This window comes from Rhinatrema bivittatum, chromosome 1 (genome assembly GCF_901001135.1).
Source record: "Rhinatrema bivittatum chromosome 1, aRhiBiv1.1, whole genome shotgun sequence".
Lineage (NCBI taxonomy): Eukaryota > Metazoa > Chordata > Amphibia > Gymnophiona > Rhinatrematidae > Rhinatrema > Rhinatrema bivittatum.
This window is the reverse complement of record NC_042615.1, coordinates 509,412,640-509,427,182: the sequence shown is the minus strand read 5'-3', so window position 1 is coordinate 509,427,182 and position 14,543 is coordinate 509,412,640. Positions and strand designations below refer to the sequence as shown.

Below are 14,543 nucleotides of genomic sequence, written 5' to 3'. Positions count from 1 at the left end.
AAGTCTCTAGGATGGGTGGTGAACCTAGCAAAGAGCCATTTAGTCCTCTTTCAAACCCTGGAATATCTGGGAGCTCAGTTCAACATACTGGCAGAGAGAGACTGCTGAAATTGCAGAGTCAGATTAGGCTTCCGCTAGAGCTTTCGGTGCCCAGGGTCTGGGACTATTTACAGGTCCTGAGTTCAGTGGCATTGACATTGGAATTAATGCATTGGGCATTTGCGCATATGTGGCCTCTAGAGGGGGCTCTTCTCTCCTGCTGGAATCTGTTAATGGAAGAGTTTCATCTTTCTCTTCCATTAGAGGGGAAAGCCAAGGACAGTCTTTCATGATGGCTTATTCGCACTAATCTCGAATGTGGAGTGGAATTGAAGGTTCCCAATTAGGTAATAGTCACCACCGATCCAAGCTTCTCCGAATGGAGGGCAGTGTGTCAAGATCAGTCGGCACAGAGCCAGTAGTCAAAATAGGAAGCCTCATTTGTTTGCCAGCCCTCGGCTACTTCTCTCTCTTTTTCTATGTAGTCCCACCTCCAGTACCTGTTTGATATATTTCCTACCTGCAGTTCTGATGTAAACCGGTATGATGTGACCACTAATACCGGTATAAAAAGCTTTAAATAGATTAAATAAAATAATCTATCAATCAATAAGACAAGAGCAATGCATTTCACGTTGCTTGCCTGTCTGCCAAGGTTACGTGGCCATCCAGTATGGATCCTATTAGACAACACGACAACTGTAGCCTACATTAACCATTAAGGCAGAACCAAGAACCAGGCATTGGTTCTAGAGGCCCAGGAGTTGATTCTCTGGGCAGAGTAGCATTTGGAGCGGCATCTCACATCACCGGAGTGGTCAATGTTCAGGCAGATTTTCTCAGACAGAGAAAGTGAGATGCCGGAGAATGTCAGAGACAGCGATGTGACTCAGTCATGGAAGATGGGGGTATACCCATATGTACTTACTGGCGACCAAAGAGAACACCAATGTGTCGTGGTTTTACAGCCGCTGAAGAGAACACAGTACGGAAGGAATCAATGCTCTGGTGCTGCCGTGGACTCGAGGGATTCTTCTTCACATCTTCCCTCCATGGCCTTTGGTAGATAAGGGATTACGGCGGACAGAGAAATATCCGGGCAACATGATCCTGATAGGTCCATAGTGGCCATGTCAACCATAGTTCCCAGATCTGATCAACATGGCCATAGATTGGCCGCTAAGGTTAGGACATCACGCAACTCTTCTTCACAGGGCCCAATATTTTCGGGTCAGGAGGCTCACGTCTATCTTGTGGCTTTGCTTCTGAAAGGAAATGACTGAGACGGAGAGGATATTCCAAAGCAGTTATTTCCACCTTATTGCAGGCTAGGTGACCTTCTACATCCCTGACGAATGTGCAAATTTGGAGGGTCTTCGAGTACTAGTCTGCTGTTGACTGAGTGCAGCATCAACCTGTTCAAGCAACAATGTCGCATATTTTGGCTTTTCTACAGGAAGATTCTGATTAAGGGACTGGTCTTTAACTCTCTTGATAGTCCAAGTAGTGACACTGGGTTGTCTCTGGAGTAAGGTGCAAGCGTATCCTCTATCCACACGTCCAGATGTTATACGGTTCCTTCAGGGAGCTTAGAATTTGCATTCTCAGGTGCAGAACATTTGTCCATCTTGGAATCTGAATCTACACTTTAGAGGATTGTGTGAGGCTCGGTTTGAACCACTAAAGAGGGCAATGGTTAGGACTTGACTCTTAAAGTGGTTTTCTTGGTGGCTATTTGTTCAGCCAGGTGAATTTCGGAGCTCCACGCGCTGTTGTGTTGAGATTCTTTCCTACAGGTGTCAGGTCAGGGGTATCTTTATGCATTGTGCCTTCTTTTCTGCCTAAGGTAGTCTTGGTGTTCCACTTTAGTCAGACAGTGGAACTTCCATCTTTTCTGGATTTGGATTCCTCTACACCTCAAGCATGGGCGCTTAGGATCTTAGATGGGAGGCATGCATTACTGAGATATCTAAAGGTCACTTATGATTTCCGTAGATTGAATCACCTCTTTGTAGATCATTTTGTACTGTGGAGTGGTCCAAAGAAGGGAGTTAAGGCATCTTAAGGCTACAACTGTACGGTGGCTGAAGGAAGTGTTCGAGTCGACTTACATTTTTAAAGGGTGCCCAGTGCCGGGGGGTTTGGGGCACACTTGACCTGTTCTCAGGCAACTTCCTGGGCTGATTCACAACAGGTGGCTCCACATGAAATTTGCAAGACGCTACTGGGAGGTTGCATGCTTTTGCTAGGCATTATCGCTTGCATGTCGTGGCTCCGGCTTCCATGGGCTTTGGTGAAAGTGTTCTATGAGCGGAACCTATCCAGGGCCCAACCGAGTTAAGGGGAGCTTAGGTAAATCCCAAGAGTCTGGACTGATCTGGATACGTTCAGGGAAAGGGAAAGGAAAATTGGTTCTTACCTGTTAATTTTCGTTCCTGTAGTATCACATATTAGTCCAGAGATCCGGCTATTTACTGGGTGGCGGGAAGAGTCCGCCACTCGTACTGTTGCTTTGTATATAGTGTAGAGTTGTTGGAGGTTTTCAATGCTGATCACTTATGTTAAATTTCGGAAACAAGTTTTCTATTGTCTTTTTGGGCAGCTTCACCTTCCTCTGGCTTGTTGGAGGGGAGGAAGTTTGCTTAGAAGTTTATGGTTGTTGCTGTCATCTTGGCTGGGGTACAGGTCAATACTGAGGGACTGCAGGTGGCACACAAGGCTATGTACAGTGTCAGTGAAACTTTCTCGGTCTCCATCTGCTGGCAGGGAGGCAAAACCCAGGAGTCTGGACTGAACTGTGATATTACACGATCGAAAATTAGCAGGTAAAAACCAATTTTCCTTTCTCTTCCCTTCCTCCTTCCAGGACTTGCTTGCTGCCACTAAGTGGCACCCCAACCTAGGAAATCTTTCTGATGGGAGAAGACAACGTTTAGTGTGCTCCACCCTCCCCTTCTCTCCTCTCACCTTTGGGTCCCGTGAGTGCTCCGGACACAGGACCTGCAATCGCTTGCAGTAGGTCTTGCTCTGAGGATTGTAGACATCACAGAATAACCGAGTAGCCCTACAGAAACAAATGGAGAAATTACTTCCCTGATAATCTTGTTTTCTTTAGTGTAGACAGATGGACTCAGGACCAATGGGTTGTATGCTCCCCTGCTAGCAGATGGAGACGGAGTCAGGTTTCAAAGCTGTCACCTTAGATACACCCCTGCAGTGACCTCAGCCCTTCAGTATTCTCTTTAAAAGCCATTGTGGACATACTATTAAAATGGATAACTGTAACTGTAATCAACCAAACATAAATGCTGAATTACAGCAAGATTATAGATGCCATGAACTAGGGACTGGGTGATGGCTTACTCGTAACCTCTTGGAATCGATATTCATTTCACGGACAATTCCTTGGCACCGTTCTTGGGCAGCTGTGGGTGGGATGATGAGTCCATCTGTCTACACTAAGGCAAACAAAATTATCAGATAAGTCATTTCTCCATTTCCTATCGTGCAGCCAGATGGACTCAGGACCAATAGGATGTTCAAAAGCTACTCCCGATCGGAATGGGAGGCTGCCTGCGGTTCTGTTAGCACCACCCTTGCAAAGGCTGTCTCTTCTCAGGCCTGAACATCCAGGCGATAGAACCTGGAGAAGGTGTGTAAGGAGGCCCATGTTGCCGCTCAGCAGATGTCGACGAAAGACAGCAGTTTAGCTTCCGCCCAGGATACTGCCTGAGCCTTATGGCTTTCCTGCCTCTACAAAGGCTCCCGTGACCACCTCCTTGATCCAACGAGCTATGGTAGCCCGCAAAGCTAGTTCGCCCTGTCTCCTTCCACCGTGAAGAACAAACAAACAAGCAGTCCGTCTTGCGCACCAGTTCTGAAAGTTCCAGAAACCGCACCAAAAGCCTACTGACATTTAAATGGCAGAGGAGGTGGTATTCTTCCATGTCCTTGTGTCTATCTAGGGATGGCAATGAAATGGACTGATTCAAATGAAACTCTGAGACTACCTTGGGCAAGAAGCATGGAATGGTACGAAGTTGTAGTGCGCCTGGAGTCATCCGGAGGAACGGTTCCCGATACGACAATGCCTAGAGTTCAGAGATGCGATGAGTCGAGCTTATCGCCACCAGGAACACCGTTTTCAGGGTTAACAGGCGCAAAGACAGACTGCGCAGCGGCCGAAAGGACGGCCCTGCTAAAAACTCCAATACTAGATTAAGATTCCACAAGGGAACCGGCCACTGTAGGGGTGGCCAGAGGCGTTTTACCTCTTTTAGAAAACGGGCCATGTCCAGATGTGCCGATAGTCCATTCACCTCGCCCCTGAAACAGTAGAGAGCCGCTACCTGGATCGTCAAGGAGTTAAGGGACAAGCCTTTATTCAAGCCGTCCTGTAAAAATTCCAGAACCTGAGGGATTTTGACCGTCCAAAGGGCAACTCCACGCTCCTCGCACCAGGCCTCAAATACTCTCCAGACCCACACATACGCTAAGGACATCAAGAATTTTCGCACGCGGAGCAAGGTGGTAATTACTGATGCCGAATATCCATGCTTCATGAGACAAGCCCTCTCAAGGGCCAAACCTCTCAAGTCGGATCCTCATGAAAGACTAGTCTCTGCTGTAGCAGGTTCCTGTGCGGTGGGAGGCACGTGTGTGTGGGGGGGGAATCTCCACGTGTCTGCCTACCACAAGCTCCTTGGCCAATCCAAAGCTCTAGAAGGACTAATCCCCTGTGGTGCTCGATCCTGCGAATGACCATGCCCAGCAAGGGCCATGCAGGGAAGGCATATAGTAAGTCCTCTTCTGGCCAGGTCTGAACAAGGGCATCGATCACCAGGGACCGTCAGGCTCTTCTGTGACTGAAGAATCGGGAAACCTTCACATTGTGAGATGCAGCCAGCAGGTTGATGGACGGGAGGCCCCAGCAATCTACCAGTAGCTGAAAGGTTCTGGCCGACTATGCCCATTGTCCTGGATCCAGACTCTCCCTGCTTAAAAAGTCTGCTCTGATGTTGTCCTTTCCTGCGATGTGGGAGGCAGAGATCATCTGTAGATGCAATTCCGCCCATTCCATAAGGAGATCCATCTCCAGAGATACTTGCTGGCTCTTGGTTCCCCCCGGTGGTTGATACAGGCTACCGCTGTTGCATTGTCTGACATTATGCAGACCGCCTGACCAAGGAGTATGCCGCTGAACTGTAGACACACCAATCTGACTGCTCGGGCTTCCAGGCAGTTTATGTTCCAGTGCATCTCTTCCTTGGTCCAACACCCCTGGGCCGTCAATTCCTGATAGTGAGCTCCCCAACCCGGAGGCTCACGTTTGTCATGAGAACCAGCCAGGTCGGTGGAGACAGGCTTACACCTTTGCCCAGGTGAGCTTCCTGTAGTCACCACTGGAGCCGAGAACATACTTCCATCGGTAGATGGAGGTGAATCAAATAGTCTTAAAACAACTGGTTCCAACGTGTCAGCAGGGAGCATTGGAGTGGTCGCATGTGTGCCCTCACCCACAGTACTACCTCCAGGGTTGATGCCTTCAAACCGAGGACCTGAAGATAACTCCACACCTTGAGGCATATCGCATTCATCAACTGATGCACTTGAAACATCAACTTCCTTATCCGCGAGGGAAGGAGGAATACCTTGTCCTGCTTGGTGTTGAACTGGACTCTCAGATATTCTAAGGACTGGGAGGACTTGAGACTGCTTTTGTCCATGTTGATGACCCAACCAAGCTCCTGAAGCAGGGAAGTAACCCTGCTGGTCACCGGGAGACTCTTCTAATGACTTCATCCGGATCAACCAGTCGTCCAGGTATGGGTGCACCAGGATTCCTTCTTTCCTCAGTGCCACCACCATGACCATCATAATCTTAGAAAATGTTCTGGGGGTGGTGGCCAGGCCGAAGGGCAGCACCCGGAACTGATAATGGCGGCCCCGCACCGCAAGGCATAGGAACCACTGGTGATATTGCCGGATTGGAATATGAAGGTAGGCCTCAGAAAGGTCCAGGGAGCTTAAGAACTCTCCCAGTTGTATGGCCATTATGTCAGAGCATAGAGTTTCCATGCAGAAATGAATTACTAGTAGGTGTCAGTTGACACTCTTGAGGTCCAGGATAGGGCAAAAGGAAACCTCCTTCTTGGGTACAAGGATTAGATGGAATAATGCCTTGTATTTTCCTGGTGCATAGGTAGTGGAATTATAGCCCTCAATTTGAAGAGCCTTATCAAGGTAGATTCCACAGCCTGCTTCTTATGCTGTGGCACAGAGACATCATGAATATATACCGAGGAGTGTTGCGAAATTTCAGCTCATAGCCTTCTCATATGATATCCAGTACCCATTTGTCCGACGTGATCTCAACCCACCGCTGGTAAAAGAGGGATAGTCGACCCCCTATCTCCTCGTTCTGTGGATGGATCGGCAAAACTTCATTGAGGAGCTTGGGTCGAACCTTATTCCGAACCAGCCCCTCTCTTGGGTTGTTGACTCCGAAAGGATTGAGACTTTCCCCGAGAACTGAGATGTCTGAAATGTGGCGTTCCTGTAGGGCTGAAAGCGTTGGCAGCCCCTGGACCAAACCCTCATAGGCAAAGCGCACTGTAACTGCTTTCTCTTATTTTCTGGTAGCCGGGGCACTGGAGATTCACCCCACTTATTGGCCAGCTTTTCCAATTCACTTCCGAATAGGAGTGATCTCTTTAGGGGCATCTTTGTGAGGTTTGCCTTAGAGGTCGCATCCACTGACCAATTTCTCAGCCATAGCTGTCTTCTGGCCCCTACCACTGAGGCAAATCCTCTAGCCAAGGTACGGACTAGGTCAGAGCTTGCGTCAGCTAAATAGGCAGCAGTGGGCTCCATAGCCTCTCTGGAATGCACCCCTGAGTTATCCACCTCTCTCGAGAGAAGTAGGTAGGAGCGAGCCACCAGGGCATAACAGGAAGCAATCTGTAAAGTCATTGCTGTCGCATCAAAAGCTTGTTTAAGGATGGACTCCATCCGCCTATCATGCGCATCTTTTAAGGCTGCTTCTCCCTCCACTGGGATAGTTGTTTGCTTCGAAACGGCGAAGACTAGGGCATCCACTTTACGGAAATGCAGGCATTCTCTCGCTGCCAGATCCAGTGGGTATAGAGCTTCCAATGCTCGACCACCTTAAAACTCGCTTCCAGGGAGTCCCATTCCAGATCAATCAACTCCTGAATGGCTTCCAGCATCGGAAAATAGCAAGAGGCTCTCCATAACGACACCAGGATGGGATTCTTCTTTGGTTCCGTCATAGGGTCCATGCCAGGAACTCCCAAAGTCAGGGTCTGTAAAACCAGGATTGGCAATTCATCTCTATGGAAAAACCATAACATAGTCTGATATGGCTCCAAACCTGGTGGGATTTCCCCATCTTCCAAGGAATCTGGATCCCCTTCTTCGTCCATGGTGTCTGGGTCTCTGCCAGGGGCACCCTTGGTGAGAAGAGGCATGTCTCGAGGACTGCCGATAGGGCTGGGAGAGGGAGGCCTTACCGGCTGGGGTTCCACCCGGACAGGGGCAAATGAAACAGACTGCGCTTGTATGAAGGCCTTGAAAAAATTCCACCCAAGAGGAGGCCGCCAGATCTATGCCTAGCCCAGGAGGTACTGGGGTAGGTGCTGCTGAATTTCCTTCTCCCATGGCAGACCCAGCCCCGGGATTACTCAGATCCAGGGTGCTACCAGTTAAGTTCATGGCTGACCCATCCTCTGAATGGAAGGAGCCGGGCTTAGTAAAGTTCTGGGAGGGCAACTCTCCCTGGACCTCCTCACAGTGCTGACATAGGTAAGAATCAAGGTCAGAATGGGTAGCCCTAATATGGCAGGCGGCACAAAGGGAATGGCACTTATGTTTCTTTGGTGCCGAAGTCATTAGGAATGGTAACTGCGTGTTCAGCCGGCTATCACTTGAAATTGTGCGCACACTGATTTTGAGCAGCTCTGTGATTCGTGATGAGGCGCACGCATATTTTATTTATTTATTTATTTAAAATCTTTTATATACCGTCGTTATTTACCATCACAACTGTTTACAGGAAGGCACAAATCATAACATTAATTAATCGACGTTTAATAAATGTGTCAAAAATGGTTTCGTAACAAAGTGTGTACAAACATACAGCTATATGCGGAGTTAGTTTGTAATGTCCTAGTGAAACCTGTGTCATATTCTAACTTTACAAAGTTAACGGGGCGAAGTTGAGTCAACAATAATTACTAAGCTTAGCGCTTAGTTTGTGGTGTTTGCCTTTACTTACTTTCTCCGTTCTCTTTGTCAAACGCCTGTTTAAAAAGCCATGTTTTTAACATTCCTTTAAATAGTTTAAAAGTTCTTTGTAATCTTAACTCAAAGGGCATTGAATTCCACAGGATGGGTCCTGCTAAAGACAATGCTCGCTCTCTGACTTGTGTTAGTCTTGATGTTTTTACCGATGGAACAGTCAGGAGTGCTTTTGTTTGCCGATCTCAGATTTCTATGTGGTGCGTGCACAAGTAATGCTGTGTTGAGCCATTCTGCTTTTTCGTTGTGAATTAATTTATGTATAGTACATAATGCTTTGTATTGAACTCTTTGTTCTATGGATAACCAATGTAGTTCAGCTAGTGTTTCAGTAATGTGCTCTCTTTTCTTAGCTCGTACACCTGTTAACCATGTTCTGCGCCTAAGGAGACGTGCGCATATGGATGCACGTAATGGAGGGCACATATGTGCGCACATATGCGCGACGTTACATGCACAGCAAGTGTGTAGAGCCAGTATGCACCGCGCATACAGATGCTCTATGGCGGGCAATGGAGATGCACAGAACCGCGAGCAATATGACGCCACTGTGGTCTACCACGTGGTGTGCCCACAGAGCCTAAAGCGGGGCCTAGCCCATCGGGGGGGCCACTCAACCCGCTCGGAAGCCCACTTCCCCTTACCCCAACGAGATCGGGAACGTCGTCAGTGCGGCGTGCCCAACAAGGAGACCAGAGGAAGTCTTACTGAAGCCCCTCTAACGTCTCTGAATCGGAAGGAATCCTCTTCTCTCTTTACTTATCTGGGCTCAGTGCTTACCGGTTAAGTACAGAGACGTTCTCCAGCTGCGGGGGAAGAGGGCTTTGGCCGTCACCACCATGCTTGGCTTCCTGCACCTGCTGCCTTTCGGCTGCTTCAGCAGCAAAGTCCACGCCAGGAGCCGGCTACCGGACCAAGGCATACCTCTGAGGGATCTCGGAAATCGTCTCAGGAATTCTCAACTGGGGGACGGACCTTTAAGTATCATCGCAGAAGAGCGAGGCTCAATCTTGCTCCAATTTAAAAGTAGAATTTCTTCCTCTAAAGAGTATAGTGATCTCAACAGGGAAAGCACGTCCATATCTGCTAGGAGACAGAGTGATACTGAAGGGCTGAGGTCACTGCAGGGGTGTATCTAAGGTGACATCATCTTTGAAACCTGACTCCGTCTCCATCTGCTGGCAGGGGAGCATATAACCCATTGGCCCTGAGTCCATCTGGCTCACGTTAGGAAAGGGTGCACTGGCAGAGCTAGGTATGTAGACAACTCAGCAGGGTATGAAGGAGAGAGGAATATTGGCAGAGTTGTAATGGTTAGTGGGGAGCCTGCAGGGCAAGATTCGAGTACACTGGATCCTGTACTTACCCTTCAATTCTGGTTGGGTACATAGATCCAAAGGAGGTCTGGCTCTCATACTGGAGAAATACAGAAAGAGAAACACACATCAAAAACAGGCTAAGCTTTGCTAAAACAATCATACCAGGAAGAAGCCTGGTTGCCTCAAACCATAACTTCTTCTAAGGACAATTTAAATCCACAGGAGATTAAACACAACAGCTAGAGACAACGGAAAGCAAATGGAAGCATTTTTCTGAATAATGAGGTCAAGGACAAGGGTTCATCATGTGAAGCTGAAGGAAGGAAGCTCAAAAGGAATGTGCGGAAATACCTGTTCACTGAGAGGATGGTGACACTTGTAATGGAGGTTATAAGAAACAAAACAGAATTCACTAATATGTAGGACAGTCAGAAAGAGGCCAATTTTCAAAGGGTTTAGGTGCCTAACGTTGGGAGTAAATTGGCCCTTTAAAAAATTTACTAGGGCTGAATTCCTAAATTTAAGTTTTTAAGTTTCATGAGGCTCCTAAATTTAGGATACTAAAAAGTGGATGGCTATGGGAGCAGAGTTAGGGCAGGGAAGTCAGATGCTTAGCCCTGATTTTCAGCACTAGACACATAACTTTGGAACCCAACTCTAGGCAAATGAATAGCAGACCTAAATTTACATGAATTTTCAGCTGATAAATTAGTCCCCTAAATTTGCCTGAAAACAGGCACCTAATAGCCCAGCTTTTTTACAATATTGGCTTAAAAAGGGACCTTAGTGGCAAGACAATAGAGCAGGGGGACAAGAGATCAAGTGACAGCACAGCAGGCAAACTTATCCGGCTAACTTTGGAGGCATATTCATTAGTGCAGTCACACTACTGAATATAGCTGGCTATCTTAATTAACTGGCTGGCTATCTATAACCAGCTAACTTTAGGACAGCTCTTTTTAGGACAAGTCTTCGACCTGACTTAACCAGTTAAGTCATCTGGCTAACTCTAAATATCGGAGTTAGCTGGTTAACTTATCCGGCTAACTCAATTTATCCCAGTTATACTCCTGGACCACCTCTAACCTATCCAGCTAAATTCTAGCCGCCAAACATATTAGCTGGCTAGAATTTAGCTGGATAAGGGCTGTATATAGCCAGGTAAGCCATTTAGATGGATGACTATTTTGTTATCCGTCTAAATGGCTTTTGAATATGGACCTCTAGGTTTTAGGACATAAAAAAATGCTCTAAAGTTAAACATGAACAAACAAAAACATCATAAAAAAGGAACTTTTCCATTTCACAGCTTTTTGAAAATGTTATAATGTGGATAGTTCTGCAATAGGTGCTAAGGCTTTTCTAGTCATTTGGTATGTCTGGGAATATGACTTCTCCCTCTGAACTCTGTAATATTATTTCTAAGGGACTGACACACATGTTCCCCTCTCTCTAGCCCCAACTTCAGCTAGCCTGCCTTTGGGCACAACTAAGTATGCTGTGGCAGCACTCCCCAATTCATGATGTACCTTGGCATAGCAGCGCTCCATGTGACGTAGCGCCACCTTGGGGTTGATGGGGTGACCACAAGAAACACAGAAAATCTGGAAGTCTGTGTCATCACTGTCCCCTTCATTGATCTGCAAGTGGAGGTAGAGTACTCTTAACACATTAACATACAACCAAATATTATACAGCATTTGTGACTTTCATTTTCTCTGCTTTTAGGGCTTCCCACCCTAGAATCAGACCACTGCTGATTGGGCAATCAAGTCAGAAGGCGCTGAGGATAATAGTTCAATAACATCACAAAGGCACTCCACATTTCATACTCCCAACAGCAAAGCTATCATTTTTACTTTTAAACAAAAAGCTGATTTAATTGGCCTTTGGCTATTAGATTCTGATTGCTAGCACACAATAAGGGTGGAGAAGCCCAAACCACAATAGAGCCATTAAAATCGAAGGAAAGGGAACAAATGTTAATGTCCATCGTGTAACAAGATCTCTCAATCTTGAAAACAACACTAAAAATGTCATTGAAAGCATCAAGCAGAGCAGCAAGGGGGTGTGAGAATAACAAGACTTGGCTCTAAAGTAAACATCACGAGAGTGTAATATCACAATGGAAACAAAGAGAGGGGGGCAGGGAAATCTTACAGAAAGGACAGAAGAAGTATAAACAAACAGAACAGTGAAAATAAAATAGTCCAATCCATATCATCGAGTCCATTAGGGGACAGAGTGTTAAGAATGCATAGCCATCTTAGTTCTCCCTGAAACAGTGCCCAAGAGTAGTTGCCACCTCTAGTAGAAGGAGAAACTTTGTCAATGATAGAAAAACGCAGATCCTCAGGTGCATGACATACCTCAAGCCAATGTTGAACCAGAGAAGCATTCTCACGCAAATGACATAACTATAGATCAGAGTATGGACCCATATGAGTGGTTTTGCCAATGTAAAGCTTGTTACACAATACTACACCCTCTTCTGATGTTTACAATAGGACCAAGTCTTGTTATTCCCACACCCCTTTGATGCTCTGTTTGACTTTCCAATGATGCTTACCCTGAAGTTTACAAGATTGACAGGTCTTGTCACATGACTTGTCTTTGGTGCCTTTTTGTACTGTTTTTTAAACCTTGTTTTTTAGTTGCGTTCTTAATGCTGTTTCACTCATATATATTCAAATTTCTGGTAAGCTTTGATTGTTTTTTCTGTTTATACTTATTTATTTTCCTGCAAAAATAATTTACATAATTTTAACCACACTTTCCTCTTTTTTTCAGAAAGCCTTCAGTACTATGCTTTGTTAGGAATACATTCTCATCAGGAATTTAAACCAATCTACTGATTTTGTCTTATTGTCCTTTGTCCACTTCAGTCATTTTTAAATTTCCTCTTGTAGACTTGGTCCCTCCCGATGCAGTTTTCCGAGATGTGAACCATGTTGGGGGATCGCCAACTTGTTTCTCTAACGGTGACGTGATTCTTGTTGCAACTATAATAAATTATCTTTGTCAACAGCATAAATTGGTGGACATTAAAATTTGCTCCCTTACTTCCATTTTTACTAGATTCTGATTGCTGCCATATTGAGTGCCCTCAGTAAGCCAGGGTGGTGCAGTAGAAAACCAGTTCCAAAGAGAAGCTCACCTCTTTCTTTTCTAGCAACCCATCCTGCTCCTTCTGTGGCTAGCCCTGCACCTACCTCCTCATCTTCCCGCACAGCACTCTGCTTGGCACGGGAGATGATTGCCTCCAACTCATGGAAGCGCCGCTCCATTTCCTGCAGCCGGGTGCGGGCTTGCTGCTGCTCCCGTCGGATACGCTCCAAGAGTTTCTTGCCGTGCTCCTCCGCCACACATGGGCTCTGCTGCCACTGCTGGATGCGCTGTGGGAGAATTTCATAGATGCGGCTGTGGAGGGGTGGAAGAGTGACAAAAAGAGGAATCAGTCCAGAAGGTGAACAGCAGCACCTATCGCTTTTCCATCAATCTCTCTCTTTAAAGCCATTATCAAAATCTATTAAAGTACTTGGGAGCAGCCATGACACAGAGGAAAATCACATCAGTATAGAAAAATTGGTTCTCTCCTGTTAATTTTCATTCCTGCAGTAGCACAGATCACTCCAGACTCCTGGGTTTTGTTCCCTGCTGAGACTACCTTAGGCAGAAAAGAAGGCACCATTGCATAAAAATACCTCCAAATCAGACATCTGTAGGACAACACTTGGACATCTGTAGGACAGCACCTGGACATCTGTAGGACAGTGCTTGGAGCTCTAAAATTCTCTTGGCTGAACAAATAGCCACCAAGAAAACCACTTTAAAGAGTCAAGTCCTTAACCTTAGCTCTCTTTACTGATTCAAACCAAGCCTCACACAATTCTCTAAGGACTAAATTCAGATTCCAAGACAGACAAATGCTTCGCACCTGAGAAACATGCTCTTAGCTCCCCGAAAGAATCAAATAACATCTGGATGTGTGGTCAGAGGATACCCTTGCACCTTACCCCGGAGACAACCCTATGGCGCTACCTGGATTCTCAGAGAGTTAAAGATCAGTCCATTGACCACAACCTTTCTTTAGAAAAGCCAAAATATACTACACCAAGGCCTGAACAGGCTGAGGCTGAACTCCGTCAACAGAAGACCAGGACTCAAAGATCCCCTAGCCTGCAATAAGGTGGAAATAACTGCTTCGGAATATCCCCTCTGTCTCAGTCATTTCCTATCAGAAGCAAAGTCATGAGACAGAAGTGAGTCACCTGACCCAAAAATATTGGGTCCTGGTGGAAAAGTATCGACCAGTGTCCGAACCTCAGTGGCCCATCTATGGCCAAGTTGATCAGATCTGGGAACCATGGTCAACATGACCACGATGGAGCTATCAGGATCATGTTGCCCGGATGTTTCTCTATCTGCCATAATCCCTTGTCCACCAGAGGCCACGGAGGGAAAACAAAGAAGAATCCCTCGCATCCATGGCAGCACCAGAGCTCCGATTCCTTCCGTACAGTGTTCTATTTAGTAGCTGTAAAACCATGACACCTCTTTGGTCAGGACACCCTCATCTCCCATAAATGAGACACACTGGTGCCTCGGACAGCTCCCTTTCCCCAGTCTCTAACTTTCTCAGACTGAGAAAATCCGCCTGAACATTATTCATTCTGGCGATGTGAGATGCTGCCAGGCCCTCCGAGTGCTGCTCTGCCCAGAGAATAAACTCCTGGGCCTCTCAAGCCACTGCCTGATTCTTGGGTCCACCTTGAAGGTTGATGTAGGCCACCATCGTTGCACTGTATAATAGGATCTTGTGCTGGATGGCTGCATAACCTTGGCAGAGAGGCAAGCAATGCAAAA

At 46.6% G+C, this 14,543-nt stretch overlaps 1 protein-coding gene across 2 annotated transcripts in view; it reads right to left on the bottom strand.

The window, feature by feature from the left end:
* CXXC1 (CXXC finger protein 1) overlaps positions 1 to 14,543 on the bottom strand; it is an 82,185-nt gene that overhangs the window by 25,068 nt on the left and 42,574 nt on the right. For both annotated transcript variants that reach the window (XM_029611530.1, XM_029611538.1), the window contains exons 9-12: positions 12,890 to 13,097; positions 11,207 to 11,317; positions 9,725 to 9,774; positions 3,007 to 3,103 (exon numbers count right to left, since the gene is read on the bottom strand). In XM_029611530.1, the coding sequence (XP_029467390.1) occupies positions 3,007 to 3,103; positions 9,725 to 9,774; positions 11,207 to 11,317; positions 12,890 to 13,097 (466 nt within the window). The remainder of the gene's footprint in view (positions 1 to 3,006; positions 3,104 to 9,724; positions 9,775 to 11,206; positions 11,318 to 12,889; positions 13,098 to 14,543) is intronic.